The sequence below is a fragment of the Drosophila willistoni genome, unplaced genomic scaffold (assembly GCF_018902025.1).
Source record: "Drosophila willistoni isolate 14030-0811.24 unplaced genomic scaffold, UCI_dwil_1.1 Seg535, whole genome shotgun sequence".
Taxonomy (NCBI): domain Eukaryota; kingdom Metazoa; phylum Arthropoda; class Insecta; order Diptera; family Drosophilidae; genus Drosophila; species Drosophila willistoni.
This window is the reverse complement of record NW_025814462.1, coordinates 257,042-284,935: the sequence shown is the minus strand read 5'-3', so window position 1 is coordinate 284,935 and position 27,894 is coordinate 257,042. Positions and strand designations below refer to the sequence as shown.

The following is a 27,894-nucleotide window of genomic DNA, read 5'->3' as shown; positions in this document are numbered from 1 at the left end:
AACAGTTTTTAGTAGAATCCAGATCTGTTCCCTTTTTGTTTGAATGGTAAATCGTTGCCAGCTTCGAGAAAAACGGAACCATTTTAATAAGATTGTAAACCTTGGCAACCCTAGGGTCGATTATAAAAGCTCGATTTTTTATAGCTGCTTTTATCGATGTCAGTTTAGTCTTTTTTTTTTGCTTCAAAAATATACCATCTTTAGTGACAAGAAAAATAAACCACATACATACGTTTCGTAAAATTTTTTGCGGCAAGGCACAAAAACATTCATTAGCATGTGGAAATATAATAATATAAAACTATTAATCGAATGCTGTTATAATGATAAAACGTAACCCCCAATTCGGATTGGAATCCAAAAAAAAAGAGAAAAATTAGCCTCAGTTTCCCCTTTACAAACTTATATTTACTTTCTTAATTAAACTGTGAAATTTCTAATTTATTTCGACCATTTTGCTTCGTCTTATTTGCAGATCCACCTTTGGTCACATTACGCTTGGGGTCAACTCTGACACCGGATGATATCAAGGAAGGCGACGATGTTTACTTCGAGTGTCACGTACAATCGAATCCTCAATGGCGGAAACTCTTGTGGTTACATAATGTAGGTCCTGCACACCATCAATTCAAGCTGTATGTGTTTAGCCAAGACGACGACCAGAAGTCCTGGGCCCGGAACTTAAAACCCCGGACCCGGCTGTCTGCTTCGCTGACAACTCCATTCATTTCTGTTTAAGTGTCAATAACATGGCAAGTTGCGTATGCGTTGAGGTGACTGCTCTGGGATGACATCGTGATGCATTGAGCTTCGTTGCATTTTGCTCATTTCAATTCACACCAGCAAAAACGGATGTGGATATGGTTTTGTTGGCTGTGCGAGAAGGGGTGGGCCAGAGGGAACTTTACCATTTTGGACCAAAATAGTTTTGGGATTTGTGGCATTGATTTTGCCGTCGCTCAAGTGCAGTCGCTGAGGCGAGTCCCGCAATCACTCAGGGAGCTAGGAATCTCTGCCAGTTGGGGAATTTTCTATGGTGCCGCCATGGCATTTGAACGTTAAGGTAGATGCTAGTCGGTTGAGTTTGGTTAACAGAAGTGCTTAGCGGATTTTGCCAAATTGAAATTCGACCTCGAGTGGTTCTAGACAGAAAATGGTTATTACACTATGCATATATGCACGAGGTGAGCTAAAAGAGTTTAAGTGACAGAAGATATCCATAATTGAGAGCATTCAATTTTCGCGTAGTTTCTTTATAGATCTGTTTTTCTTCTTGTCCTAAGACAGTCCGAATATTTTAGCTGATGCTAAAATAATTTAAATAAGGACAAAAACTCTCAGATTGCATTAATTTTTTAAGGATAGTAAAAAATGCGAAAAGAAACAAAAGATTCTACAAAAACGGCTTAGTGTTATTTAACAATATTAGAAAAGTAATACAGGGAGGTCAAAAATATAAAGTCCGTTTAAAATTGAAACATATTTCATACCCATTTTTCTTACCTTCGAGTTTATGAATTGCAAGTATATAAATTCTGTCATACAAATTGATTCTTGAATTGAAAATTGCAGTTCATATTAAAAAAGCCTTAACCTTCAAACGTTTTTAGGCTACGAAAACTTTCCTTGAAATCCTGAAAATGTTGTGTTTTATTGGCTGAAAAAATGGATTAAAAAAAGCATTTCATAGGATAAATTTATATGTGGGTGGGTTAAGAGTTTTAGAATTTCATTGGTTAAAACAAGGGAAAAACCGCAGTCTGACCTACTGGAAGAACCCAATGCGAAGATAGGCCACAGGAAGTGTCAGGCCTATTAACTTACTATTATAACTACCTATTTTACGATATCTAATTTTATATTTAACAAAATCATTTGTATTAACTCTCTCTCACTTCGTTCGCAGGGCATACATTTGGAACACAATACCTCGGCTCGTGTCATCCGGTCAAATCAAAGTTTAGTACTGCAAAAGATAACGAAACACTATGCGGGCAACTATGCTTGCAGTGCCATCAACGATGAGGGTGAAACGGTCAGCAATCAATTGCCATTGCGTGTGAAAGTGAGTAGCGAAAAGAAGGATTCCCTTCTAGTTATCCGATACTATTACTACAGTCCATAAACTAGCCAATTCGTTGGCATTACCACTTAAATTTAAAGAGATTTTCTTTTTCCTTGATGATGGTCACTGAGCTTTGAGTACTGAGTATACACTGCGTTTGTGTTGCATCAGCGATTTTCAAGCATAAATTTGCCAAGCGGCACTTTGTTTGAATGCATCATCTATCTGGGACTCGGACTTTATCTCTTCTCTTCTGTCTGTCTGACTGTCGGTCGCTCTGACTGTCTGTCTTTCTGTCTGTCTGTTTTCTTATCATAAAGTCAGACAGTGCAGCCGGCAAAGGCGGCAAAAACATCCCATCCCGTCTGGTCTCGTCCTATTTGATGTATTGCAATTTGGTTGTAGTTGGTTCTTTTTTTCTTGCTGCCATTTTCATTTTACAACTCAACTCGTCGACTTGGCTCGGCGTTGCAGTGGCAAGTCAAGGCTGTGAAAATATTTTTCATTCCGCTTTTTGCATAAATACAACATTTCTTGTGCCATTTTTTTTTTTTTTTTTTTGTGTTCCTCTCTGTTGCTTCTATTTCTTTCTCTGTCTCTTTGCTTTTCATATGTATGCTTGCCACATGCGTTGCTTTTTGGCCATATTTCATAGCAAACAGTCTGGTGGTTGGAGAGGAGGTTCGGGGCATGGCAGTGAAACAGCTGCAGCTGCAGGGCACCACCAAGCGGAATTATGCTTCAATTTAACAGCCCGCGAAATGTTGCCAACCATCTTCATCTTAACAAAAGTTGCCAAGCTCCGATCCCGTCCTGCCACACTACCATCATTCGACCGAGGCAGCTGTGCTTGAATTTAAGCAATTTGACAGACGCCTCTGCATCTCTCTTTCTCTCTATTACTCTGTTCTTTCTGATGATGATCAGAGTCATAATGAGCTAGTGGCTTAGTCTAGGCTGCGGTGGCAGTGCCGCATTGGGGCAAAGAGGAGGGCGAAGCTGGTCGGGCTAGCTATCTGCTTTTGAGTGATACATATGTAGCTCCAGTCGCTGCTGCCATTTTGAGCCATACCAATTGCTGCTACAAACTCAAGTACTTTACACACACACACACACACATACTTATGTATGTATAACTTGACAGGCGCATTGCTCCGAGCCATAAATTAAATGGAGTGCGCCGAATGCTTCCATTTTGGCTTTCATTTTTTTTCTTTTACTTAAAAGTTCTGTAACACACATGAGGCGGACAAGCTGAATGCTAATTTTGATGAGTGTTATACAAAATATGAGAACATTTTAAAAATTACCCAAAAACTAACTACATAAATGTAGAGGGAAACTGCAGTTGGAAACTTTAAATTGTTAAGTTAGCTCTCGTCTCTGCCATTTATAAACTTCTTTATACACTTATTAATCTGACATTACAATAAATGTTGCAATAAAAAATCGTTGTTACTTTAGTTCTCTTGAGTGCATAGTATTGAAATCGCTTTTTAAATGCGAAAATTCATTAAAATGTACATAATATTATATAATAAAATTGGCAAAGTAAACCCTAATGATTTTCTAATTCTTCTCTTGCAAATCAAGATGAATATAGCTGATTTTATGCCTTCCAATTCAGACATTGATTATATATATATATATTAAGCCATCTTTAGCTAATTCATCTTCTATCTTGAGTCAATATAATTAGAATGTCAATGAACTTATCCCTTACCCCAGGGACTGCTTACTACACAATTGTCATAGGTCAAGTTCTTTGTGCTCCCACATTGAAGCACTCACTAATTAGCAAACGACTAAGTAATCACTTCTCGTGCTTGGAAATTTAAATACGAAATTAAGCAACAACAACAATAACAACAATGACAAGAAAAACATAACAATATTAAGGGCGTAACATTTCTGGTTAATTAATTACGCCCTTTTGTAAATTTTTAAGATAAACAATTCATCAAAAATTCGGTTCGACTGGGTACAAAAGGGTGTAGTGGTTGGGTTTGCTTTTGGGGCATGATGAAAAGATGGGCTTGACTGCCTGCCTGCCTGCTGACTGCCGGGTTCTTCTCTCTTCTCGTTGTGTTGGCATTGCGACGACAGCAAATTACGCATACGCCACGTGTGCTGTCAGCTAATAATCCTTTAACATTTTTATGGAACGCCTTATTTACCTGGAAGTACTAAATCATGTTGCCACATTAATTAATTTCAAGTAAACAACAACCGGGCACTCGACAACTAAGCGAAAGAGAGACAGACAGAGAGAGAGAGAGAGAGAGAGACTGAGTGTAAAAGCGAGAGGTAAATAGTGAGGGGTCTTTTGGATAGCCTTTGACACTGACGGACTACGGCCTTTGGCAACCCACCTACACCTACTCATTCCTTTTTCATTTTGTTTTTTTTTTCCCCTATTCCATTGACTGAGTGATGGGGAGGCGTTGAGCTCTGTTGTCCGTCTGTCTAAATCACTTTTGTGCGTTTTTCTCATGCAACGCCCACACACAAACACAAATGCAGACACACACACACACATTGAGATGGGAAAATGGTATGCCTCATTTTTTACCAATTTTCACAGCGTTTACATAGAAAGTTTGCTTCAACTTAATTGGTTCTGGGCATAATGAACTTTTTAAATACTTTGTAACACTTTATTTAAACCTCACAGCATAGAAAACTTTTGCTGCAATCCAAGAAAATTTCTATACAAATAATTGGTTTTTTAAATATTTTATATATTCTTTTGGTCCGTTTAGTAAAAATGTGAAAAAGTTGGTATGTTTAATTTGTTTTTCTAAACCCAATTTTATGGGTTTTTATATATTTTTTATTTTAAGAGTTCGTTGCTAAATTTACTGTATTTGATTAGGGTATTCTATAGTCGACTATATATTGACTATATTTATTAATGCTCTCACATTCATTTTTGTTCTTTCTCGAATAGACACACCCATTTGCAAGCACTCGGATCGCGTTATACTAATTGGCGCCTCCAAGGATGAGACAGTGGAAGTTGTATGCGAGATACAAGCGGATCCTCCGCCACGGTAAGTTCAAACAACAACAAAAAAAAACCAAACTTCCTGTGCCTTTGCCTTTACAGCCAGGACAATCTATATGAGGCTTCGCCTGTATCCTTATATATTCACCCCCTACCTTCCACTGCTTTATGTATGTGTATGTAGGCAATTGTTTCCGGTTTCCTGTTGAATGGAAGTTTTGCAAAATTGACAAATGGCTGTAATTGTATGGGTGAGGGGTGTATAAGTGTGTGCGTGTGTATACGCGCGTAACGGAAAATGCTGTTTATTCTGTAGGAAATGTGTGAAAATTTAACAATATTCTGTTGTTGATTTTATCAAGCTAATTTTTTGTTGTTCTTCCTGTTTTTACTTTATACGTTTTTCTTTTTTTCTTCTCGTTTTTTGTTTTAATTTATTTCAACTGTTTTGTTAGAGGGATGAAGGTCGATGAATTGGGATTGGGAGGGGGCCTCGGGCTGTGCTGTGCTGGGCTTTAATGTTTTTTTAATGAGGCCTTTACCGCTTCTGTGGCCTGTCTCTCCCTTTCTCTCCCTCTTTCTGACTGTTTCTGGGTGTTTGTGTGTGTGTGTGTGTCCAGCTGCCAGTCTTCTGTCTGTCTGTCTGCCATGTCTTCACATCTTGTATTTAATTTCAATTTTTTTTTGTTTTCTTTTTTCCACGCTGCTGTTTTTTTTCGTTTCTCGTCTTGAGCTGACGCTTTATGCTAAAATAATTAATCATTAGCCGCGAAAATATGCGAGCCAGGCAGTAGTAGCAAAGCAAGAGCAGCAGCAGCAGCTGTGTCGTGTAATTGTGTGGTTCGTTGCGCGAACTGCGGCCATAGAAGAGCCGTGAACATTAAAAATGCTGCTGCATATTTTTTCGGGCTCTGGGTCACCAGGGACGGACCATGAATGGTATGGAGCGGGGCGGGGCGGCATTGGCGGGTGCCAACGAGCGACAAGTTAATTTATCAGCATTTAAATGCCTGACAACCAACAGCAGACGCATGAAAAATGTTTAATTTTTTAATATTAAAGTTGAAGTCAGGTTTTATCAACCCGAAACCCAGTTTTTTATACCACCAAAATTACTTATTTTGAATCGTCTTGAAGAAATTTATATTTACTTTTTTAGAATCCATTTCTAGCAGCAATTATAATAAGATTCAATAACATTTAATTAATTAAATAGTTTTTTTATAGACCTGGAACAGTTTTATCATTTTATACCTTAAAAAATTAGTATATGGAAGAATGAATATCTTTTAGAGAATCAAGTCGATTGGGTTAAAGATAAACAATTATAGGTGTCTGTTCTGTTTTAAACTCACTTTTGTCGTCTATTTATGTAAACTTATGTAACCATTCTTTGACCTCCAACTTGCCACCTTTTTATTTATTTTTCAGTCAGTTTTCGTTAATTATTTATTTAATTTTTCCCCTTTAACAGGCCAATACATATATATTTATATATCTCTTATTGATTTACGTTTATTTTTGCACTCCCAAAAGCGTCCAACCGAATATGCCAGAGATAATTAACCTTTTAAAAGGCTTTCTCTCTCTTTGGGTATGCAAGGCTATATGTATAATATATATATGTGTGTGTGTGTGTGTGTGTGTGTGTGTGTTAACCTTTAATATTTTAACGAGCTATTTTAAAAATGTAAAACTTTGCCAACATGTTCCTGTTCTGTCCTGTTGCCTGTCCTTGTCCTGGTCCTGGTTGTATGTCGTCTGTCCTGCCTTCTGCACACTTCTGTCAAAATGTCAACGCAATTCCAACAAAAACAAAAATAACATCAACAAGAACAACAACAACAAAATATACAACAACATTTTCATCTTTCGTTTACAGAACATTTCGCTGGAAATTCAACAACTCTGGCGAAACTCTCGATGTGGGCAGTGAACGATTCAGCGTGAATGGTAGCCGCAGCATTTTAAAGTACACACCAGTCACTGATCAGGTAAGAAAATAAGCCCTGCCCCCATCAAAAACAAACACTCCAACTCTTTCAACATTTCGTTCAATTAAGCAAGACTTGCATTTAATTTATCTATATATATATTTTTATATCTTGTAGGATTATGGCACATTGTCATGCTGGGCATCCAACGAGGTTGGCACACAGCAGCATCCCTGTCTCTTTCAAGTTGTCCTGGCAGGTGAGTTCAAATAAAACAAATTTAAATTTCCCTATTTAAATTATACATTTTTGTTTAATACTCGAGTTAATGCACTTAAATTTTAAAAGTCGTAAATACATACATATATAGGTGGATCAAGGGCTTTGTCCGCATAATGCATAAACATTTTTAAGAGAAAAGTATCCTGATTATTTTCATTCTGTTAAACATTTTTGATCGAAAAGTTGTATTTAAAGAAGTAAAATAAGAAGAATTCAGATAATTAAAATTTAAATATGTTAGCTTTCTTATAGATATCAGAAAGTTTTTTGCTTTAAAGGAATCAAATAGTGTTATTTTAGATGTAGCCAAAATATAAATCATATAAATTGAAAATTTGTAGTTGAAACATACAACTTCAAAAGTCTTATTAGAATTTCAAAAAAATATACAATACAATATACAAACACAATACTATACCTAAATTTGAATTGAAGCATAAAACATTAAACCAAAATTTTACTCTCAAATTTTAAAAAGAAAAAATAAAATAACAGATTCAACATTTTTGTTCAACATTTTCTTGTAAAAATTGCAAAATTTTTGAAAATGTTAACTTGGAACTTTCAATTCGTAAGAGCATCTCAATATTCAGATTGGCAACAATTAAATTTCGTTATGTTTTCAAAAGCCAAAACCTTTGTTACACATTATACAAAGTGATTAAATGGCCATACATGTTACCAATTGAGGCTTCAGTTAACGTAATCGGCTCAATACGCATTTGTTATAAGAGGTCCTCGGTTCGATTTGGTTGTTAAAGTGTTTAACAACTGCCCTTTTCCTGGAATTCCATGGCCACGTAAATGCGATCAAATTGATTTGCCGGCCAGAAAAGCTTAAAATCACGAATTGATTGTTTGCAATTTCAGTGAATCCAGCAAATTTGTATAACCGGTAGTTAACTCCTACTATCCGTTTGTCCATCCGTTTGGACCTTCGCCTCATTACGTGCATTTGACCTTAACATGTTAATGCCACATGCAAACGCAAATTGACAAACTGACAGCCAGCACAGACAAACTGAAACGATATGCCAGCAAGACCAAGAGAGATTGCTCGCATTGTGCATTTTGTGTGGACCATAGTAACCAAAAAAAAAAAAAAGAAATAAGAAAATCGAAAAAGGGACGACTTTTCACATATCACTTTTGACTCGAACTACTCCTACTAGCAATTCTGGCCAACTTTTTAATGGGCTGAGGGTAACCTGAATCTGAACATAAATCTGATGCCTCTCTTTCTCTCTTTTTTGCAGCTCTGCCGAATGCCGTCAGCAATTGTACCGTCTTCAACCGAACCGAGTTGAGTGTTGACATACAATGCATACCCGGCTATGACGGCGGACTGCCACAAATATTTGTGCTCGAAATGTTTTCAACACGCACCGGCGTCACCAGGTAAGCATATTAATCAACTATAACTACAGGCAACAACTACAATATGGCAACATACCCTACCATAGGCAGGTGGGGTCGGTTATGAACTGGACCACCTGGCGGGTATTTGCCTTTAAGCCGCTTACATCCATTGGGCATTGGGGACAAGTTGGCCCAGGGGCCACATGGGGGCAATGGAGTCGAATTAGCTAGTGGACAAAGCTGTCCCTGCCCCAAGCAGCTCGGACCTAGAGTACACATACATATGCTCATGTGAAACATATGACAATCTTTATATTTGGTTTTCCGATTTATAAGCTATAAGTTAATCTTTTAATATGCAAGATGAAAAATGGCAATCTTTGTAGTTTAATATGCAGTCCACAGAGATGTGATAAGAATCGGGGTTAAAGACACCAAAGCTAAGTTTGAAAGCTAGATTTGACTGAATTTAGACTGTAACTAAATTTAGCTGAAACTAAGCCTAGTGTAAACTGCTACATAATTAATAATTTCAAAATTATTGGTTAGGTGAACCTTTTGCTTATGCTAATGCAGATTAATTATTCTTTTATAATGAAAACGGCTCTCGTTTCTGAATTATTTGCAAATTATTCCAATGGAATAGTGGATACATGCTCATTTTTAAGTTTTTTATGGATAATTCAAGCTAAGGAGGGGATTATGAATAAAATTTTTTGGTTTTCGTTTTATATATTATTAATGGATTTTTGTTGAAAATTTTGGATCGATTAATGCATTTATGTGGGTTTTACAGCCACTCAAAGTCACAGTATCAAAACATATATCCACATGTGCTCGCCACTGTATGCACATATTGCTAAGACTACACATAAATAAATACATATGTATATATGTATATAAATATATAATATATATTAATTCATACGTTATATGCGTATCTAAATTGATGTTTGTTGATGCGTAATTAGGCGTGAATGAAAATGTTGATGCATATTTGTGTTTAAATTACAGAATTAAACGATGAAAAATCATCAATTTATATACAGAAGATAAATAGGCGAAAATCAAATTCATATGCACACATATTATTATGCGAAAAGGGCCGAGAAAGGGAGAGAAAGCCAATGCTTATTAAAACAAAAGAAAATAAAAAGGAAAAGCCAAAACGAATCCAAAAAAGGGGCAAATAAAGTAAAACCCTCATTCAAAAAGATTGCATAACATGGCCACAATAGGAATGTATGTACATAAATACATAGGAATATATCCTATGTATATGTATATCAACATATACTTATATATATGTTGGGAACCCTAATATTTCTTTCGAAACGAAAGAAAGACTAAGCAGAAGGCATCAAATTCAAATTGAGGTCATGATTGGGAATGGAAATGGCTTATGGGTTTTGGGTTTTGTGTGGCGCAGGATCTGTATGGACAGTCCAATTGACTACATTCCGCAAAAATGCCCATGAATGTTTGCCAAAGAACAGAAAGAAACAAACAGATTCGGAAGGGGTTGGGGAATGTCCTTTTTTCTGGCATTTGATATTTGATTGCACATGATTAAAGGGCTTAAATGCCGTTGAACTTTGATTTAATAAGCAAAATGTTCGTTTTTTTCACCCGCAGATTCAACTTAAGCAATCCTGAGGAATCGCTATTTTCATTGGAAAATTTGGATACTTTAACCTCGATGATGGTGCAGGAGAATAACTCTTTGCGTTTACGCATTTATTCGTACAACCAGAAGGGACGGAGTGCAGTGTATCTTTTGCCCGATTTCATAATTGGTTCAACAGCTTACAAGACAGGTGAGTGGCAGGATTTGCCGCCAGATGGTACCAACCGAAAATGTGTATGTGCATTTGATTGATGGATGTAGATGGGCTGCTGCCAGAGCCCTCTACTTGGCTCCCAGTTTCTTGTTTTCCTTCTTTTTTTTTTTGTTATGGGCTCCCCCTTTACGCTTTGATATTTGACGCACTGATGGACGTACTTGAAGGACAGGTAGACGAGAGAGGCAGGGACAGTGGGAGTGTGAGAGTTTTGCCCTCCGATTGCTCTTGCCGTATTAATCTCGTGTAGGCAATAGGCTCCATTTCCATGTACTAGATAGGAGAGAAAGAGAGAGATCGAGAGAGATGTGGGCGACACTTGACAGGCACTCGGTAGTAGTCATCTGCAGGTACTTACATAATCAACATGCTCCTTGATGCCTGATGGCTCACTCCACTGCCACCGACAGTTCCAACTTCAGCTTTAGCATACTTGTCTTCCTTCTACTGATGGCTTAAAAATATGTGTAAAATTACTTTTTGACATGAACGACCTGCAGATGAAGGGAGCGTTAAATAAAAGTTTTAATTTAAAATTTGTTCTCCCTAATACTAATTGCTATTAGTAAATATTTATTCTATTTTTATGGCTATTTTCGAAAACCAATTAAACTCAATTTATTTATAGATTTATTCACACAATTGATAACCGCTTTTTACTTTATCTACTTTCATTACTATTCGACCCATCATCAATTGTGAACACATTTAACTTCCTTACACCTACAACTCTTGGCTATCGTCTATCTAAAAATCCTACAATGATTTATGACCTGCGATTGTTAACCTATAATTACAACAACATCGACACGAACAACAACCGGGGAACAGACGACGATGTAACACTGACATTGTCACCGGTGATTGTTGGCAGCGTTCTGACCATCATAATTATTGGTGTGGCCATCGCGATACGGATATTTGTGGTGACATTTGTACACAATTTGCGACGCAATCGTCAACATGGCAGCAAGGCAACGGCAGCCGGTGTAACAGCCCAACCAAATGATGTCTTTAAGGTGAGTTAAGTGAAAAAGAAACACTGGAAAATAAAACTATTTTCTATTTGTGTTGAACCTTTTTTCTTTTTTCCCTTTTTTTGTAGAGTGGAAACCTGGAGAAACCTCGTTGGCAACATACAGATATAAAGACAAAGTCATCAGAGGATTTGGTTGAAGATGAACGTGATCCGGATGTTATACCCTCTCAATATGGTGAGTATCGTAAACGATTTGTAAACGTTTAGAAAGGGTATTAGGTAATCAAATCGAATTAATTGAATGGAATATTAAATAATGCAGTGGAAAGAAAAAGGACCATGAGTTTCTTAGGTTATTAATGTTATGTCTTCATAACAAATCCTCAAGAACTTTTCTGCCAATTCTTTTTATAACAAACTCGAATTCTGATTCTTTGAGTACTTATGTATATTAAATTTTTCACACGATTTGACTAATAATAAATTAATTTTTTAACTATTACTGCTTATTCGTGATAATTAGAAATTTTGTAAAGTTAAAGTTTTGTAAAAAAATAAATTAATTTCAATTCTATGACAAAGAAACAATTCGGAATAATTTAAAGGCATCTAGGGTTAAAGTGGAAGTTAACCAAAAAAGTTTATTTGGATTTAAATGTTAAAATGTGTTTATTCAATAGCAAGTATTTGTTCGAGTTCTTTAATTTCAATGTCATCCAAAGAAGGGAGAAAAAAAATTATATGCCAGTTGAGGTCTCCCCCTTTCTTTTTTGTTTTTGCTGTTGTATAAGTTGACTGTGATGTGCACACACGTTGAGCATTAAACTTTAATCAAATTTTATGGCCACTTTTCTGACATTTACTTTCATGTGTCTCGCGCTATCGCATACCCGCTATTTGGTCGCTTCCTGCTGTTTTGGCTTCACCCGACCCGCAATCGTAATCAATCTCATCAACACAACAATACGATGCGGATACAAAACACCGACCCAACTACAACCACAACCCACTCTGGACATTGGATACCGGCAACGGCACCGACACCGACACCAAAACCAATCCAATCCAATCAACAAATGCAATTTTCTTTTAATCGTAAATATTTTTAACGATGGAACCCGCCAATCTAAAAACGCAACCACATACCACCCACATGGACATGAACATGGAAATGGACATGGACATTGGACATGGACGACGATGGCGACCCCAAAAACGTGTGGCGGCACCATCATCAATAAATTTCAATCAAACACACAGTTGGCGGCAGCAGCGCTGGCAGTAGCGGAAGCAATGCCTCCAATGTGGGCACCACCACAGGCAGCAGCACATCCACTGCAGTGGTGGCATCATCAACAGGAGCAGGAGGAGCTGGAACAGGAGTTGCTACAGCTTCGGCCACAGTTGCTGGCGAATTTGCAGCAGCCACGTCGGTAGTTGGCAATGCTGGAGGTGGTGCAGGAGTCTCCAAATGGTCACCCAATGGCAATGTGAGTATTTCAAAGGCACAAAAGAGATGAGATTATAGCAGGGCTACGAAGAGAGATAGAAAAACAGTAGCTAAATATGAAAAGGGAAACTAAAAATTGGCCAAAATGACCACCACCAACTCTTGACACTCTCAAGGGATACCTTTTTTTATCTCCCTCGAAAAGAAAGTGAGTTGAAGGCATTTGGTTTTGCATTTGCATTGCAATTTGATTTGGCCATTGGTTTTGTCCTTTCCCTTTTTGTATTCCCTTGTTTGGTTTTGCTTTTTTTTTTGTTTGGTTTTGCTACTATTCTAGCAGTCTTCTCGTCTACCAGTTGTCAAGCAAAATAACCATTTTTGGCTTTGGCTTTGGTTCGTTTATCTTTGGCAATCTGTTTTTCTGCACTAAAAACCAATCAACTACTCAAATTGCTGAAATTGCTAAACAAAATCCAAGGCAACCACGAGTTGCTGGGCTCACCTGGAATACATATTGGTGTAGGTCTTCGGTGTGGGGTAAATGTGGGGGGGTGTATATTAAAAAAGCTTTTAAACTGTCAAGGCGATTGGTGTTGGTAGAGCGCGTTTTGTCCCTCTCTGTCTTCTCCCTTTCCCACCGCAATTTATTCCAGCTTCTGCTTACTGTCCCTATCCGTTTTGCTGTTCGCTTCACTCTCTTGGGGTTATAAATAAAAGCTATTGGCTAAATCAAGGGATAACATGGGGAATAAGGCTCATGACTCAACTGATAGGCAATCTTCCTGCTGATCGACTACGAGCTGAAAGACCATTCCTAGTAACAGGAGTAGATTTTTGCGGCCCATTTTTCACGTCTTACAGGATTCGCGGAAAGCCGCCGTACAAAACATATGCGGCAATTTTTGTATGTTTTGCTTCAAAGGCGATTCATATTGAATTAGTCTCCGAATTGTCAACAAATGCATTTCAGCTTTGTATACGTAGATTTGTAGCGCGCCGTGGTGTACCATTGCGCATGGTGTGCGACAACGCCACAAACTTTGTTGGCGCTGATACAAGGCTAGCTGAGTTTAAGTCAAAATTGTTTAACTCAGACGTCATAGATCACATAAAAACATATAGTTCAATTAAAGTATTTAACTTTTGCTTTATCCCCCCTAGAGCTCCACAATTTGGCGGCCTCTGGGAAGCGTCAGTGAAGACACTGGCTGTGAAGAATATTTCAAACGCATCTCTTACTTTCGAGGAACTACTCACTGTGTTCTCGGATGTGGAAGCTATCCTTAATTCAAGGCCAATAGCACCCACTTCAGATGACAACAACGTTTTCAATGCTCTCACTCCTGGGCATTTGCTGATTGGAACCGAATTAACGTCAGTACCAGAATCATTACTTTACCATTCCACGGACCCTCCCGGAACGGAAATTCGGTATCTGGATAGATGGCAGTGAGTGACCTATTTGAAAGAACAATTCCGGACACTGTGGGCACGGGATTATGTTTATAACTTACAACAACGCAGCAAATGGATTTACGAAAAGCAAATGTGGCCTTGGGACAACTAGTTAAGTACATGAAGACAACGTGCCGGCTCAACATTGGCCTTTACTCTTGCTAACACTACTCTTGTAGTGTCTGTAAATGCCGGACCTGATGACAAAATTCGAGTAGTCGAATTTAGGACTGCAAAAGGAATCTTCAAAAGGCCAATTTACAAGATCGCTCCGCTTCCAGAAGCATTTATTTGAAAGTTGGTTCTTTCAACAGGGGGAGCATGTTGGAGGAGAACTCCTGAATTTAAATTCATTAATTTAATTATTCTGAAATATTAACCATTGGGTTAAATAGCTAAACTATCGATATATCGCAAGCTCAAAGAGAGTTCAATCTAGCATCACTGTTGGCTCTCTTCTTGCGTTTCCCTTTACATTTTACTTTGTATTACTCTCTCTCGTAGCATATAAGAATTTAAGTATTTACTGTACCAAGAGAACTCGAATGCGACGGACGCAAAAATAAATGGAAAACTACTAACGTCGTCTAATCTGATTGTGGCAAGGAAAGTTTTGATTCATCGAATCCAACGAGTAGCAGATTATTAATATGTCCGAGAAATTGGCCAACATTTTGGCGTGACAGGACCAGAAACTTGCTGTTAAATAAGTTTTGGTTCAATTGCAACTAAGTTGGACTCGTTGTTTCATAACTTCTTAAGCTACCACAAGTTTCCGAAAAGGAATTGCAAGAGGCAATCAATCATCAAACACCCGTTGAGACATCTAGGAAGAAAAGTCGACACCATTAATGCATATGATACCACATTAACCTCTCCACATACTGCAGTAAAGTCATTGGAATAAAACCGCAAGTATTCAATCAAACAAATACTGTACTCGCACATGTCCAATAAGAGAAAACCGAACAGTTATATTTTCGTCGTTTGTCATTCCACTCTTTACATATCGAACACAAACAAGCGTGAGTGCCTGCGCCAACTGTACGTCAAAAAACAGTTAAGTTTGCGAACATACACATATAACTATTCAACATTCGCGTTGGTTCTGCTACTTGGAGGTGTTGTTGGCGTTTATTGAAGCATTATGGGCAAAGACGGTTCAAACACTCCCGTAAGCTCAAAGGGAACAGACAAACTAACAAATCTTAGATCCCAGCGGACTCAGTTCCAAAATCATATTCGAACTTTACATGAAAAGATCATTGCTACTAGCGACCAAGAAGATGCCGATACACTAGACTGCAGACTTCAAATACTTGAATCTCATTATAGGCAAATTACTCACATTCAAACACAAATTGAAAATTTGTACGTAATTGATAAAGAGCGCAGTAATTTAGATGAAATGTACATAAAGGTCAAGGTACATTTATTGTCTCTTTTACAAAGGAAACGTTCGACGGGACCAGTAAACACATCGGATATGAGTTTTATGAGTTCTTCAATGTCTCCTATAGTGGTTCACAGTCAATGATTACCTAAACTGAAATTACCCAGTTTCGATGGTAAAAATTCAGCGTTTAAGAGATTTAAAACGTCTTTCCTGAATCTAATTCACAACGATACCCACATGCCAACAATTGATAAGTTAATTATCTTCTCGAATGTTTATCGGGACCTGCACTGGAGATCGTGCAGTCGTTCCAATTCACCGAACAAAACTACAGTCAAGCTTGGTCAAGATTAGAAGCTCTCTACGACAACGACGTTCTAATCAGAAGCTTTCTGCTCTCTGACGTGACGGTCGTGTTTTGCATAGCTCCTGAGTTTTTATTAATATTTATTGTTTTTTCTCAATTTTTAATTGTGCTTAATTTGTTTACACTTCCGCTGGTGTTGTTCGCTTGACTCCCTTGTGTTTTATTTCCATAATTCGCCAAATTAATCAGTTTAAACAGTTTTTTCTTTTTCGTGATTAGTGTTTGGTGCATTTACATATTTTTTTTCTTTTTTTTTTTTTCTCTTTCGTCATTGCTTCTGCAGTTGCTCCCCTCATCGCCCCCATCATACCATCAGTGCTAGTGGCTTTGTTGTTCTCTCTGCTTTGTGCTTGTGCTTAGCTTCTCTCCCGCGTAATCACTTTTGTAAGGCCGCCTCTCAAAGCTCGGCTTATAACTGTTCTTGCACTCTCTGTTGTGCTGTGCACTCTAGATGTCTCTTTGTTTTATTTGTAATTATTGATTATTTATCAATAATTATCTTTGTGCTATGAATTTAATTTTTCTATATATTCCTATATATATATAATTTTTTTTGCCTTTCTTTCGGCTTTTCAATGGCTTGTTGTCTACCTAATTGCAAACATTCTGATCGTTTTGATGATCAGTATAGAGCAATATCATGTTGGCTCTGCGATAATCTTATTCACTTAAAATGTGCTGGCCTCAATGGCCGCGACTACGACAAATTTTCTGGTTTGTCTGTGTCTAAGCCTGAGCTTGGCTTAATGCGCTGGACTTGCCCATCTTGTGCCAGCCAGCAGCTTGATTTTAGCCGTATGTATAGGGATCTTCGTTTAAGGTTTCTTTCTTTAAACAAACTGGCCAACTAGCTGTCAAACGAGTGTGACTCTAGCGTTCAATTATTGTCGCAATTCAAATTTGTTCCACCTTCTGAGAAATTGCACAAGAAATGTACCCTTGAGTTGCCTCGTAAGCAGTCGCCAGCTCTCTCTATTACTTCCTCTCCGATTTTACTTTCGCCTACACCATCTTCTTGTCCCTCTTTAGGCTCTTCTTTTCAGATTGAAGTACCCATTACAAGCCCTGGTGTACCTCAATCTATCCCTCACGGGAACTCTGATCAATCACAGGATCATGCCGGCTCTCAATCACTTGCGGATCCCAATGCTCCTCCGCCTCCACTAACTGTAGTGCCTCATCGCAAACAATTATTTATTTCTAGGCTTGCTCCAGATACTTCTGAGTCGTCTGTGGCAGCTTACATTGGTAATATTTGCCCTGCTAAGGTTGTAATTCAAAAGTTTAAGTTTTCTAGGCCTCGCGAAATCTCCTCTTTTAAAATTACAGTACCAAATGAGTACTTCTCAGCTATGGTTGATCCTAATTTTTGGCCAGAGGGCCTAGTTGTACACGAGTTTGCGCCCAATAAGCGCTCTCGTCCGTTGCCTGTCCACCTTCCTACTTTATCTTCTGCTTCAAAAACTAATAACGTCTAGTCTTTGCATTCAATATCAAAACGTAAGAGGACTTCTTACCAAGCTGTCGAACCTTTTCTGTGATAGCCAAACCTTTTCAGCTGACATATTAGCTTTCTCTGAAACTTGGCTTAACTCCTCCGTTTTAGATAATGAATTTCTTTCTAATAATTTTATTTCTTATAGGCTTGATCGTGTTGGTCGTCGTGGCGGTGGAGTACTCATTGCTGTAAACTCGAATCTGTCTTCAAGTGTGGTGCCGATTGATCTCCCCTTAGGTGTTGAGTTTATTTGCGTCGAAGTTACATGTTCTAACTTTAGCCTATATATCTCTTGTTCTTATATTCCTCCAGCTTCTGATATTATGATCTACTGCACCATGCTGATGCTTTACGAACTATTTTTGGTCGTCTTAAAGATCGTGATGTTCTTATAGTTTTAGATGATTTTAACTTGCCTAATATTTCTTGGCTTGTTGATGATAATCTATCTTTCTTAATTCCTTCATCTCAACATGTTTTTCTTGATAGCCTACTTGAATGTCCACTATATCAGTTGAATTCTTTCCTTAACTGTTCTAAAAGAATCCTTGATCTTGTTTTTGTCTCTGATCCCACTGTTAGTGCTGTATCGCAAACACAGCCACTAGTGAAACCTGAAGATCCTTATCATCCTACCATTGAAGTTACTATTTCTTACAATTCCGTTACTAATTTATTTAAAAACATCTCAAATTCTCGTCGTAGATGTTTTCGTAAAACAAATTTCAATCTTCTTAACAGCCTTATTTTCTCTTTTTATTGGTCGTTTCTATTTGAGTGCTGCGATATAGATTGTGCAGTGAAGTTTTTCTATTCTGCTCTTAATTCTCTAATTGATAAATGCGTTCCTTATGTGAATGTCTCTACCGTCTCCAGCTCGCCAGTCTGGTTCACACGTAGGCTCTCTAATCTTCGTAACATTAAATCGAGATATTTTAAAAGATTTAAAAAAACTGGTTCGCGACTTGACTATGCAAATTATTGTATAGCCAAATCTCAATTTTGTCTTTTAAATACTCAATGCTACAACAATTATCTCGTTCGCTGTAAGGCTGAATTTTATAATAACCCCAAAAGATTTTACAACTTTGTCAATTCCAAAAGACGCTCTAATGTCCTACCTTCCACCTGCAGACTTAACGACCAGTCTGCTAATAATGATTTAGATATTGCAGATCTGTTTGCTAAATTTTTTCAGTCGACATATTCTACTACTGTTTCGGATCCCACACCCTATCCCTTTTCAATCCCACATTTAAATTGTATGTTTTTTCCCAGTATTACTGAAGACTGTATTCTCTCTAGCTTGTCATCTATGAAGTCTTCCTTCGTTCCCGGGCCTGATGATATACCTAGTTGCATCCTTAAAATGTGTTCTATTTCCCTATCTAAGCCTTTAGCTCGGTTATTCTTTATATCGAGTGAGACTTGTAGATTTCCTGATATTTGGAAGGAGTCATTTATTATTCCGCTTTTTAAAAAGGGTAGCAAATCGGATGTTTCCAACTACCGTGGCATTGCCAAACTTTCGGCAATACCTAAACTGTTTGAGAAAATTATTACGTCTTCTCTTCAACATCTATCCAGATCCACTATTTCTCCTTGTCAGCATGGTTTCATGAAAGGTCGTTCGTCGCTTACCAACCTTTTAGAATTGACTACCCTTGTACACCATGGCTTCCGTAAAAAGTGTCAAACTGATGTTATTTATACTGACTTCAGTAAGGCTTTTGATACGGTTGATCATTCTTTGCTTCTCGCGAAACTTAACATCATGGGTTTTTCACCAAAATAATTGGGTTGGTTAAAGTCGTATCTTATTGGCAGAACCCAAAAGGTGTCTTTTCGTTCCTCGATATCTAAAACTGTTCGAGTTACGTCAGGTGTACCCCAAGGCAGTCATCTGGCCCACTATTATTTACATTGTTTATAAATGATTTGCCTTTGCCTTGGCTCATTCACGCGTGCTCATGTTTGCGGATGACGTCAAGATTTGTTATTCCTATAATGATCCTTCTTTCCAACAGTACTTGCAATCAGATCTCGATGCGTTCTGTGATTGGTGCCACGTTAATAAATTACACCTTAATGCCTCTAAGTGTTCTTTTATGACTTTCAGTCGTTTGTCTCCGCTCCTAGCTCATTACTCTATTAAGTCTGTTCTGTTAGATTGTGTTCCATCATTCAAAGACTTAGGCGTTATGTTTGACCCTAAACTTTCATTTAATGTTCATATTTCTTCAATTGTCAAAAGAGCAAGCAGCCTTCTCGACTTCATTAAACGTTGGGCCAAAGAATTCGCCAGTGTGGAACCCGCAATATGATGTTCACCAGCGTAGTATTGAATCGGTACAGAAGCAATTCCTTAAGTTTGCGCTACGCGGTCTAAATTGGGACCCGGGTCTTCGCCTACCTTCTTATTCTGACAGACTTCTTCTTATTAATCTTCCTTCACTTTATAACCGTAGGCTTGTTTTTGGCATTCTCTTTCTCCATAAACTAATCAACGGCGAAGTCATTTCTACCAATTTACTAGATACGCTGTATTTTTATGTTCCCTCACGTCGGACCAGAAACTTTTTTCCTATTCACCTTAGTAGATGTCTGACTAATACTCTCTTTACGAACCTCTTCGTGTTCTTAGCCAATCTTTTCGGGGCATCGCTGGCACCTTGTGCAAATAAAACACCTCCACCGGGCCGGGGATGTTTAGTTGTGTATAAAGCTTCTTCATTTAATTACTATCTGTCTTTAGCTTAAGCTTTTCGTCGACTGCTGTGTTAGACGTAAATAAATAAATAAATAAATAAATAAAATAAATAAATAAATAATCTTCCATGATTGTATATCGAGTCTCTTCAATTTACCATTAGTCAAGCAACCAGAAGCAAGACTTTTGCAGAAGCTCATCGATAATGCGTACGCTATTCACGGATCACTTCTTACACTAGGATCAACTGAGGAAATAATGAATAACATCATGATTCACATACTTCTTACGAAAGTTGATGCCGAGACCAAAGGCGTCTACGACGAAAAGCAAAGCTTCGACAAGCTTTCAACGTGGGAGGAATTCTGCACAATTCTTCATCGCCGCTGCCAGTTCCTAGTTCACTAGGAGGAAAACGACCATCAACGTCAAAGGCATTCCTCAATATTAACTCTCAATGCTTACACTGCCATTCGACGGCACACTATGTTAGTAATTGTAAATCATTTGGAGAGTTATCGCTACAACAAAGGTTCGAAACAGTCAAACGGACCAATGCATGTCTTAACTGTCTGCGAACGGGACATCGCGTCAAGGATTGTCCCTCACTCTCCCGGTGCAAGGTGTGCCGATCGTCTCATCATACGTTATTGCATCAATTCGCCCCCACCCCGATGAAAAACTATCATCATCGATTCAATCTGTAATCCAATAACTAATTACAAAGCACTTCGGTTTTAACGAACACTGATAAAAAGGGGATCCCAGCATTTACATAATGGATAAGTCTGGCCAATTACATATGTACGGGCACTTTAGATTCATGTTCTGAACTTAATTTTATTACAGAAGAGACTGCCAAGCGGCTAAATCTGGATAGGACTCGTGTATCTCAAGAATTCGCGGCATTACCGGAAGCAGTCAAGACATTAAACACAATGCGTTTGCCACAATACGTTCTAGGCATTCATAATTTACGTGGTCCGCCAACTTTGCCGTCATTAAGAAAATTTGTGCTCAGCAACCACACGAGCATATCGATACATCAAATTGGACCATACCTACGGATATTAATCTAGCCGATCCATATTTCAACGAGCCCACAAGATACACATTTTAATAAACAGAATGGGCTGTTTGCAGCAATCCTCGATGGTCAGCAAGGCTTGGGCGAAAACATGCCATATTTAATCAACTCGGAATATGGATGGATAGTTGGTGGAAATTTGGAAACCACACACGATAGGCCTCGACAACAATGTTTGTTGGTACACGTCAACCCATCACTTGATCTTCTAGTTAAAAGATTTTGGGAAATTGAAGACTGTGAGTTTGTTGCGTCCGCAAAGCGTTACTACGAAACTTAGAGTTGTGTTTGATGCTTCGGCTAAAACATCATCGGGAAAATCATTAAATGAGCTGTTAATGATTGCCCCACAATTCAACAAGACCTATTTATAACATTTCTATCATTTCAGCGCATTGTATGGCCACCAACAAAAACAGAAGAACTAAAAACTTACGAGCTCAACACCGTGACATATGGCATGTCAGCTGCACCCTTCTTAGCTATCAGAGGCGTTCACCATATTGCCGATTTTATTCACATGATCATCCTATAGGAGCTAAAACATTTCACAACGACTTATATGTGGATGACTTGCTAACCGGAGCTGATAGCGTAACCGAGCTTCAACACATTAAAATGATACGGATAGCGTAACCGAGCTTCAACACATTAAAAATGATACAGTAGACATCTTAGCACAGGCTGGATTGCATCTTACAAAATTTAGTAGCAACTGCAAGGAAATTACGACAACTTCAGAGGACGAAGTATTTATCGCCATGGAAGATCAAGACACTACAAAACTCTGGGAATGACGTGGATGCCAGCAGAATCTTTACATTTGATACATTTGTGACCACCAAGAACCATTTACCAAACGATCAATTCTTTCAGTAGTAGCAAGAATGTTTGACTTGCTGGGACCGCATAAGTCTGGTCATTGTTCGGTTCAAAATTCTTATGCAAGACTTGACACTCAAGGGTCTAGGTTGGGATGAGCCTGTCGATGGTCGAATTAAGGAAAGATGGAAAGAACTTTTACAGGATCTTAAAGACTTATCAAATCTACAAATACTACGATATGTGAACACATCAAAAATAGATGCGAAATACACGGATTCGCTGACGCATCCGAAAGAGCGTACGGATGCTGTCTTTACGTTCGATCAGAACTCTCGAGTGGATTCAAAGTCACTTTACTCGTTGCGAAATCAAAGATAGCACCTACCAAGACACAGTCATTGCCTAAGTTAGAACTGTGCGGAGCATTGTTGCTCAGTCGGACTTGGCGCAAATTCGAAAGGACATTAAAATTATACATCGACAAGGTATACTTTTGGACCGATTCAAAAATTGTTCTGCAATGGCTGAAACTTCATGCATCAACACTAAATTGTTTTGTAGCAAACAGAGTATCAGAGTTACAACAACACACGGAAGAAAAATATGGAAGCACGTCCCTTCTAACAAGAATCCGGCAGACATTGTTACTCGTGGTTGTCGGACATCAGAGCTGCAAACAAGCATGTGGATAACAGGGCCAACATTCTTAACATTGTCTAAGGCCGAATGGCCAATTCTTAGGGAACCACTTCCGCCGCCTATCGAAGTAAGAACCAAGTCAGCACTTCTTTGTAGCAGAGCAGACAACGCTAATTCACAATCTATTCTAAATATGATCATAAATAATTCTTCATGGTATATTCGAATCGTTCGAATTGTTTCATACCTCTATCGCAGCGTGAACAAAGTGAAGCCTGATCGCACTCTAAGTTCATCATCAATAGCCGATATTCGCATTACTGAGACAGAAATGTATCAATCGTTTTGGAAAATTGTTGCACTAATACAACAAGAATGTTATGCTGATAAAATATCTTTACTAAAAAACAAACAAACCTTAACACCGTGTCTACAGCGTTTGACACCATTCATGCACACAATGACATTTGGACAAACTGCAGTATGTGTGATGAGAGTCGGAGGACGTCTCGACAACGGAGACCTTCCATTCAACGCCAAGCACCAGGCCCTGCTACCTCAAAATCATCGTTTTACCAAGTTATACATCGAATTCTTACACAACAAAAATCTTCATGCTGGCCCAAAGTTTATTTTATCTCTTTTACGAAAACGAATTTGGGTAATCAACGCACGAGCGTTGATTAGAAAAGTTGTGCGAAGCTGCATCCGCTTCTTTCACTTTAACCTCGCCTCATATCTCAACTGAAGGGCAATCTTCCTGCTGATCGACTACGAGCTGAAAGACCATTCCTAGTAACAGGAGTAGATTTTTGCGGCCCATTTTTCACGTCTTACAGGATTCGCAGAAAGCCGCCGTACAAAACATATGCGGCAATTTTTGTATGTTTTGCTTCAACGGCGATTCATATTGAATTAGTCTCCGAATTGTCAACAAATGCATTTCCGCTTTGTATACGTAGATTTGTAGCGCGCCGTGGTGTACCATTGCGCATGGTGTGCGACAACGCCACAAACTTTTTTGGCGCTGATACAAGGCTAGCTGAGTTTAAGTCAAAATTGTTTAACTCAGACGTCATAGATCAATATTTCAAACGCATCTCTTACTTTCGAGGAACTACTCACTGTGTTCTCGGATGTGGAAGCTATCGTTAATTCAAGGCCAATAGCACCCACTTCAGATGACCCCAACGATTTCAATGCTCTCACTCCTGGGCATTTGCTGATTGGAACCGAATTAACGTCAGTACCAGAATCATTACTTTACCATTCCACGGACCTTCCCGGAATGGAACTTCGGTATCTGGATAGATGGCAGCGAGTGACCTATTTGAAAGAACAATTCTGGACACTGTGGGCACGGGATTATGTTCATAACTTACAACAACGCAGCAAATGGATTTACGGAAAAGCAAATGTGGCCTTGGGACAACTAGTTAAAGTACATGAAGACAACGTGCCGGCTCAACATTGGCCTTTAGCTCTTGCTAACACTACTCTTGTAGTGTCTGTAAATGCCGGACCTGATGACAAATTCGAGTAGTCGAACTTAGGAATGCAAAAGGAATCTTCAAAAGGCCAATTCACAAGATCGCTCCGCTTCCAGAAGCATTTATTTGAAAGTTGGTTCTTTCAACAGGGGGAGCATGTTGGAGGAGAACTCCTGAATTTAAATTCATTAATTTAATTATTCTGAAATATTAACCATTGGGTTAAATAACTAAACTATCGATATATCGCAAGTTCAAAGAGAGTTCAATCTAGCATCACTGGTGGCTCTCTTCTTGCGTTTCCCTTTACATTTTACTTCGTATTACTCTCTCTCGTAGCATATAAGAATTTAAGAATTTACTGTACCAAGAGAACTCGAATGCGACGGACGCAAAAATAAATGGAAAACTACTAACGTCGTCTAATCTGATTGTGGCAAGGAAAGTTTTGATTCATCGAATCCAACGATAGCAGATTATTAATATGGCCGAGGAATTGGCCAACAAGGAGTATAAACCACCTTTACAATCTCCGACATACTGTAATGTAATTTTTACTATTGTAACATTTTATGGAATATATTTTAAAATTTGTACATCATTTTGATGAAGAGTTCTATTCCTATTTCGCGTTAAATTTTTACTTAATTTAAATGTATTTCCTAATTTTTGCCAAAAGGAACAATAGGAATTTTAAAAATGTTTAGATTAGAGGGATGAATGTATGCTAAAATTTGTACTTAATTTTGATGTTGTTTTTAATATGTATAACATAAGTGTGGCCAAAGGGACAATATTCAACTTTTGTAACTTTTTGAAATTGACATATGTATGTAATTTTGATGTAAAGGAATAAATCTGCTTCCTGTTTTACATGGACTGGACTTAAAAATTAGTTGTTATATATTTTTTAAAATTTGCGTGTTTTTCATGTAAGGATTTTATCTATTTTTTTGCACAATTTTAATTAAGTACAAATTTTTTAATTTTTGTCTCAAGCACCAACACGATAATTTTTGAAACTTTTTATTCAAATAATTTTCAAGCTCGCAGCAATATTGTTACTATTCGACTGAAATATTTTCTTTCAATTCATATGACCTTTTGTGAGTGAGTATTTCTAGGTAACTAGATTGACTTTCTATGATATGAGAAACTTTGAAAATTAATTGAAAATTAATTCTAAGAGCCTTGAAAACATGGCATGGCATGACACTTGTTGGCATGCAGTTTGTCCCTCTTTCCGCCCCCATCCCACCATGACTCGAATCCGCTGCCATTTCAAGTACAGTTTGACATTTACTACGGCAAATAATTTGCAACTTGTTGCTGATGATTTCCCATCTCACATCTTTTGGCATGCCATTTGGCTAGGGCTCTAGTTTTTTTCTTCTTCTCGTTTAACGAAGCTAATTAAGGCAAACTCAAAATAATTTTTGAAATTTCCAATTTTTTGGTTATGCATTTTCAATGCTGTTGCTGCAAAAAATTGCGAAAAGCAGAAATCCCTGAAATATACAAAATAAAAGCATAAAATTGTGCCTGCAGCAGTAGAGTCTTCTTTTGTTTTTGTTTAGTTTGTTTTTATCTCTTGTGTTGTGGGCGAAATGTCAAGCAGCAACAACAATAACAACAACAACATCAACAATGGCCATAATAATGAACAACAGCACCAAGTTGAATATTACGTTTTTCTTAACTTTAATCAAGTTTCTGTTTGGTTATATTTTTCTTTTTTTTTCATCATCTCCTTAGCTTCTTGGTTGGACGCTCACTAGTGCTTTTTTTCTGATTGAAGGTCGCTGCAGTTTGTGAATGTTACAGTACAGTTTGAGAAGCATTGCACATAAGACTTGCATGGATTTTATATTTTAGTCTCCCCTCGAAATAAAATTTTACCCCCGAACCGGATTTACTAGCTTCTGCCATGTTTGTAATCACATTAAATGTCGATGTCTAGTAACACATTGCTCTGCACAGGTTGCAAAGATATCTGCTCTGACATCATTCTATAACCATTAAACATTATCGCATCAATGTGTATATTATGTAAGCCCACACCCATATTTAGTAATACCGCAATTTTGCTGTTTCTCTTTTGACAAAATACATAATTTTATTTAATTTACTCGCTTTGTTGTTTTGATACTCTTTCCAAATGGGGGCAAAACTAAGAAGTACCCGGATCTTAAAATGCTTGAAGAGGGTATCACAAAATTGGTCGGATCAAGGAGAGGAGAAAGCATTTTGAAATGTATTCTCTAGTAAGATTGGTCAAGCCGCCATGTCAGCAGTAAAGCAATAGCTAATTGGATGATTTCCGGTCTTAAATAAGGTGAGCTCCTCGGGACGCCCAATCGAACTACCAAACAACCAAATTTCCCCATTGTAAATAGCAAAAGATATAAAATTGCATTAACAATCCAGATGTTTACTTCTTTTCAAATACAAATATGGGTCGAAAAAAGACATTGTAGAAATTTTACAAAATTTGTAGAATTGTTGTCAATTCTAATGCAAAAAAATTCAATATATACGTAAGCCTTATTTTCTTTCATATGCTTTGTCCTCCTCTTTCTTCACCTTAACCAAAACTTTTTGGTCATTTCTAGCGATATTTACCTTGGTGTCCTCTTCAGATGGGCAACTCTCCGGGATCTTTATTAAAGATTTTCTTGAACTTTTCCAGTTGATCGACCTTAGCTGCGGCCTTAAGCCATTCTTTTTAATTTCTTATTTTCTGTACTTCTTTACCAACTGACTTCAGGCTTTTGACCGCCATTTTTTTAACGTTATCGGCCACACGACGTTTTTTCTTGATACTTCTTAGTTTGGAAGTCGGACTTCTAGTGAGTAGGCGTACCTCACGGGAAACGTGGCCAAAAGGAGCCATCACCATTACTTTCGTATTAGGGGAAATTTGCGCCTTCTTCTCTTCGATCTTAGGTTTAACTTTGTCCGCTTTAAAACCTTGGAATTTTGGACGTGCATTAAATTTAGCACATTTGGGTGCATCCTTCCACTTTGGCTTCGGCTTCATAATTTGGTTGCGCCAATCTGTCGCCATTTTAGGAACCTTCAGTTTTTGAGCAATTTTTTTAACCTTGACGTTTCTGGGTTTATTAAAGTTAGGCCAGTCAGGATTGGGCATTTTTATTTGAAATTTGTTTTTACTTGAAATTTGTTTTAATTATTAGAACTATGCTCTCGAGCACGATTTTCTAGAATGTGAAGTATGGAAGTAGGAAATGAGGCAGGTAAACTAGGCAAATGGACATGGCCTACTTTTCACTTTTTATTTTTTACTTTCCCGCCTACTGCCTTTGTCGGTCAGTGTCTGATCAGGATTTCATAATAATCTTTCTATTAACATCTTTTAGATTTGATTCCATTAAATATTATATTTAAGTCTAATATATTATGTCTTAATTTTATTTCTATGAATGGTTAACAGTAAAATACTGATTATAGTCTATAATCTAGTTGTATTTACAGTGGAATATTGAGGGA

General features: G+C 37.8%; 1 protein-coding gene and 1 long non-coding RNA gene across 3 annotated transcripts; one reads left to right on the top strand and one right to left on the bottom strand.

The window, feature by feature from the left end:
* The first annotated feature begins 323 nt into the window (after nucleotides 1–323).
* LOC6637595 (nephrin-like) lies at nucleotides 324–13,735 on the top strand. The gene is made up of 12 exons (XM_047013104.1): nucleotides 324–333; nucleotides 476–606; nucleotides 1,907–2,057; nucleotides 5,016–5,118; nucleotides 6,955–7,066; nucleotides 7,184–7,265; nucleotides 8,545–8,686; nucleotides 10,283–10,464; nucleotides 11,320–11,507; nucleotides 11,594–11,702; nucleotides 12,728–12,957; nucleotides 13,691–13,735. The coding sequence occupies exons 1-12, from the start codon at nucleotides 324–326 to the stop codon at nucleotides 13,733–13,735; spliced, it is 1,485 nt and encodes a 494-aa protein (XP_046869060.1).
* Nucleotides 13,736–23,509: 9,774 nt separating this feature from the next.
* Nucleotides 23,510–24,422, bottom strand: LOC124461590. 2 transcript variants are annotated; one of them, XR_006955148.1, is made up of 3 exons: nucleotides 24,277–24,422; nucleotides 24,020–24,220; nucleotides 23,510–23,936 (listed from the first exon to the last, which is right to left on the bottom strand). It is a non-coding gene; the product is annotated as an uncharacterized LOC124461590 (long non-coding RNA). The 2 variants fall into 2 exon arrangements; XR_006955147.1 differs by having other exon boundaries at nucleotides 23,510–24,220.
* Between the last annotated feature and the right edge of the window lie 3,472 nt (nucleotides 24,423–27,894).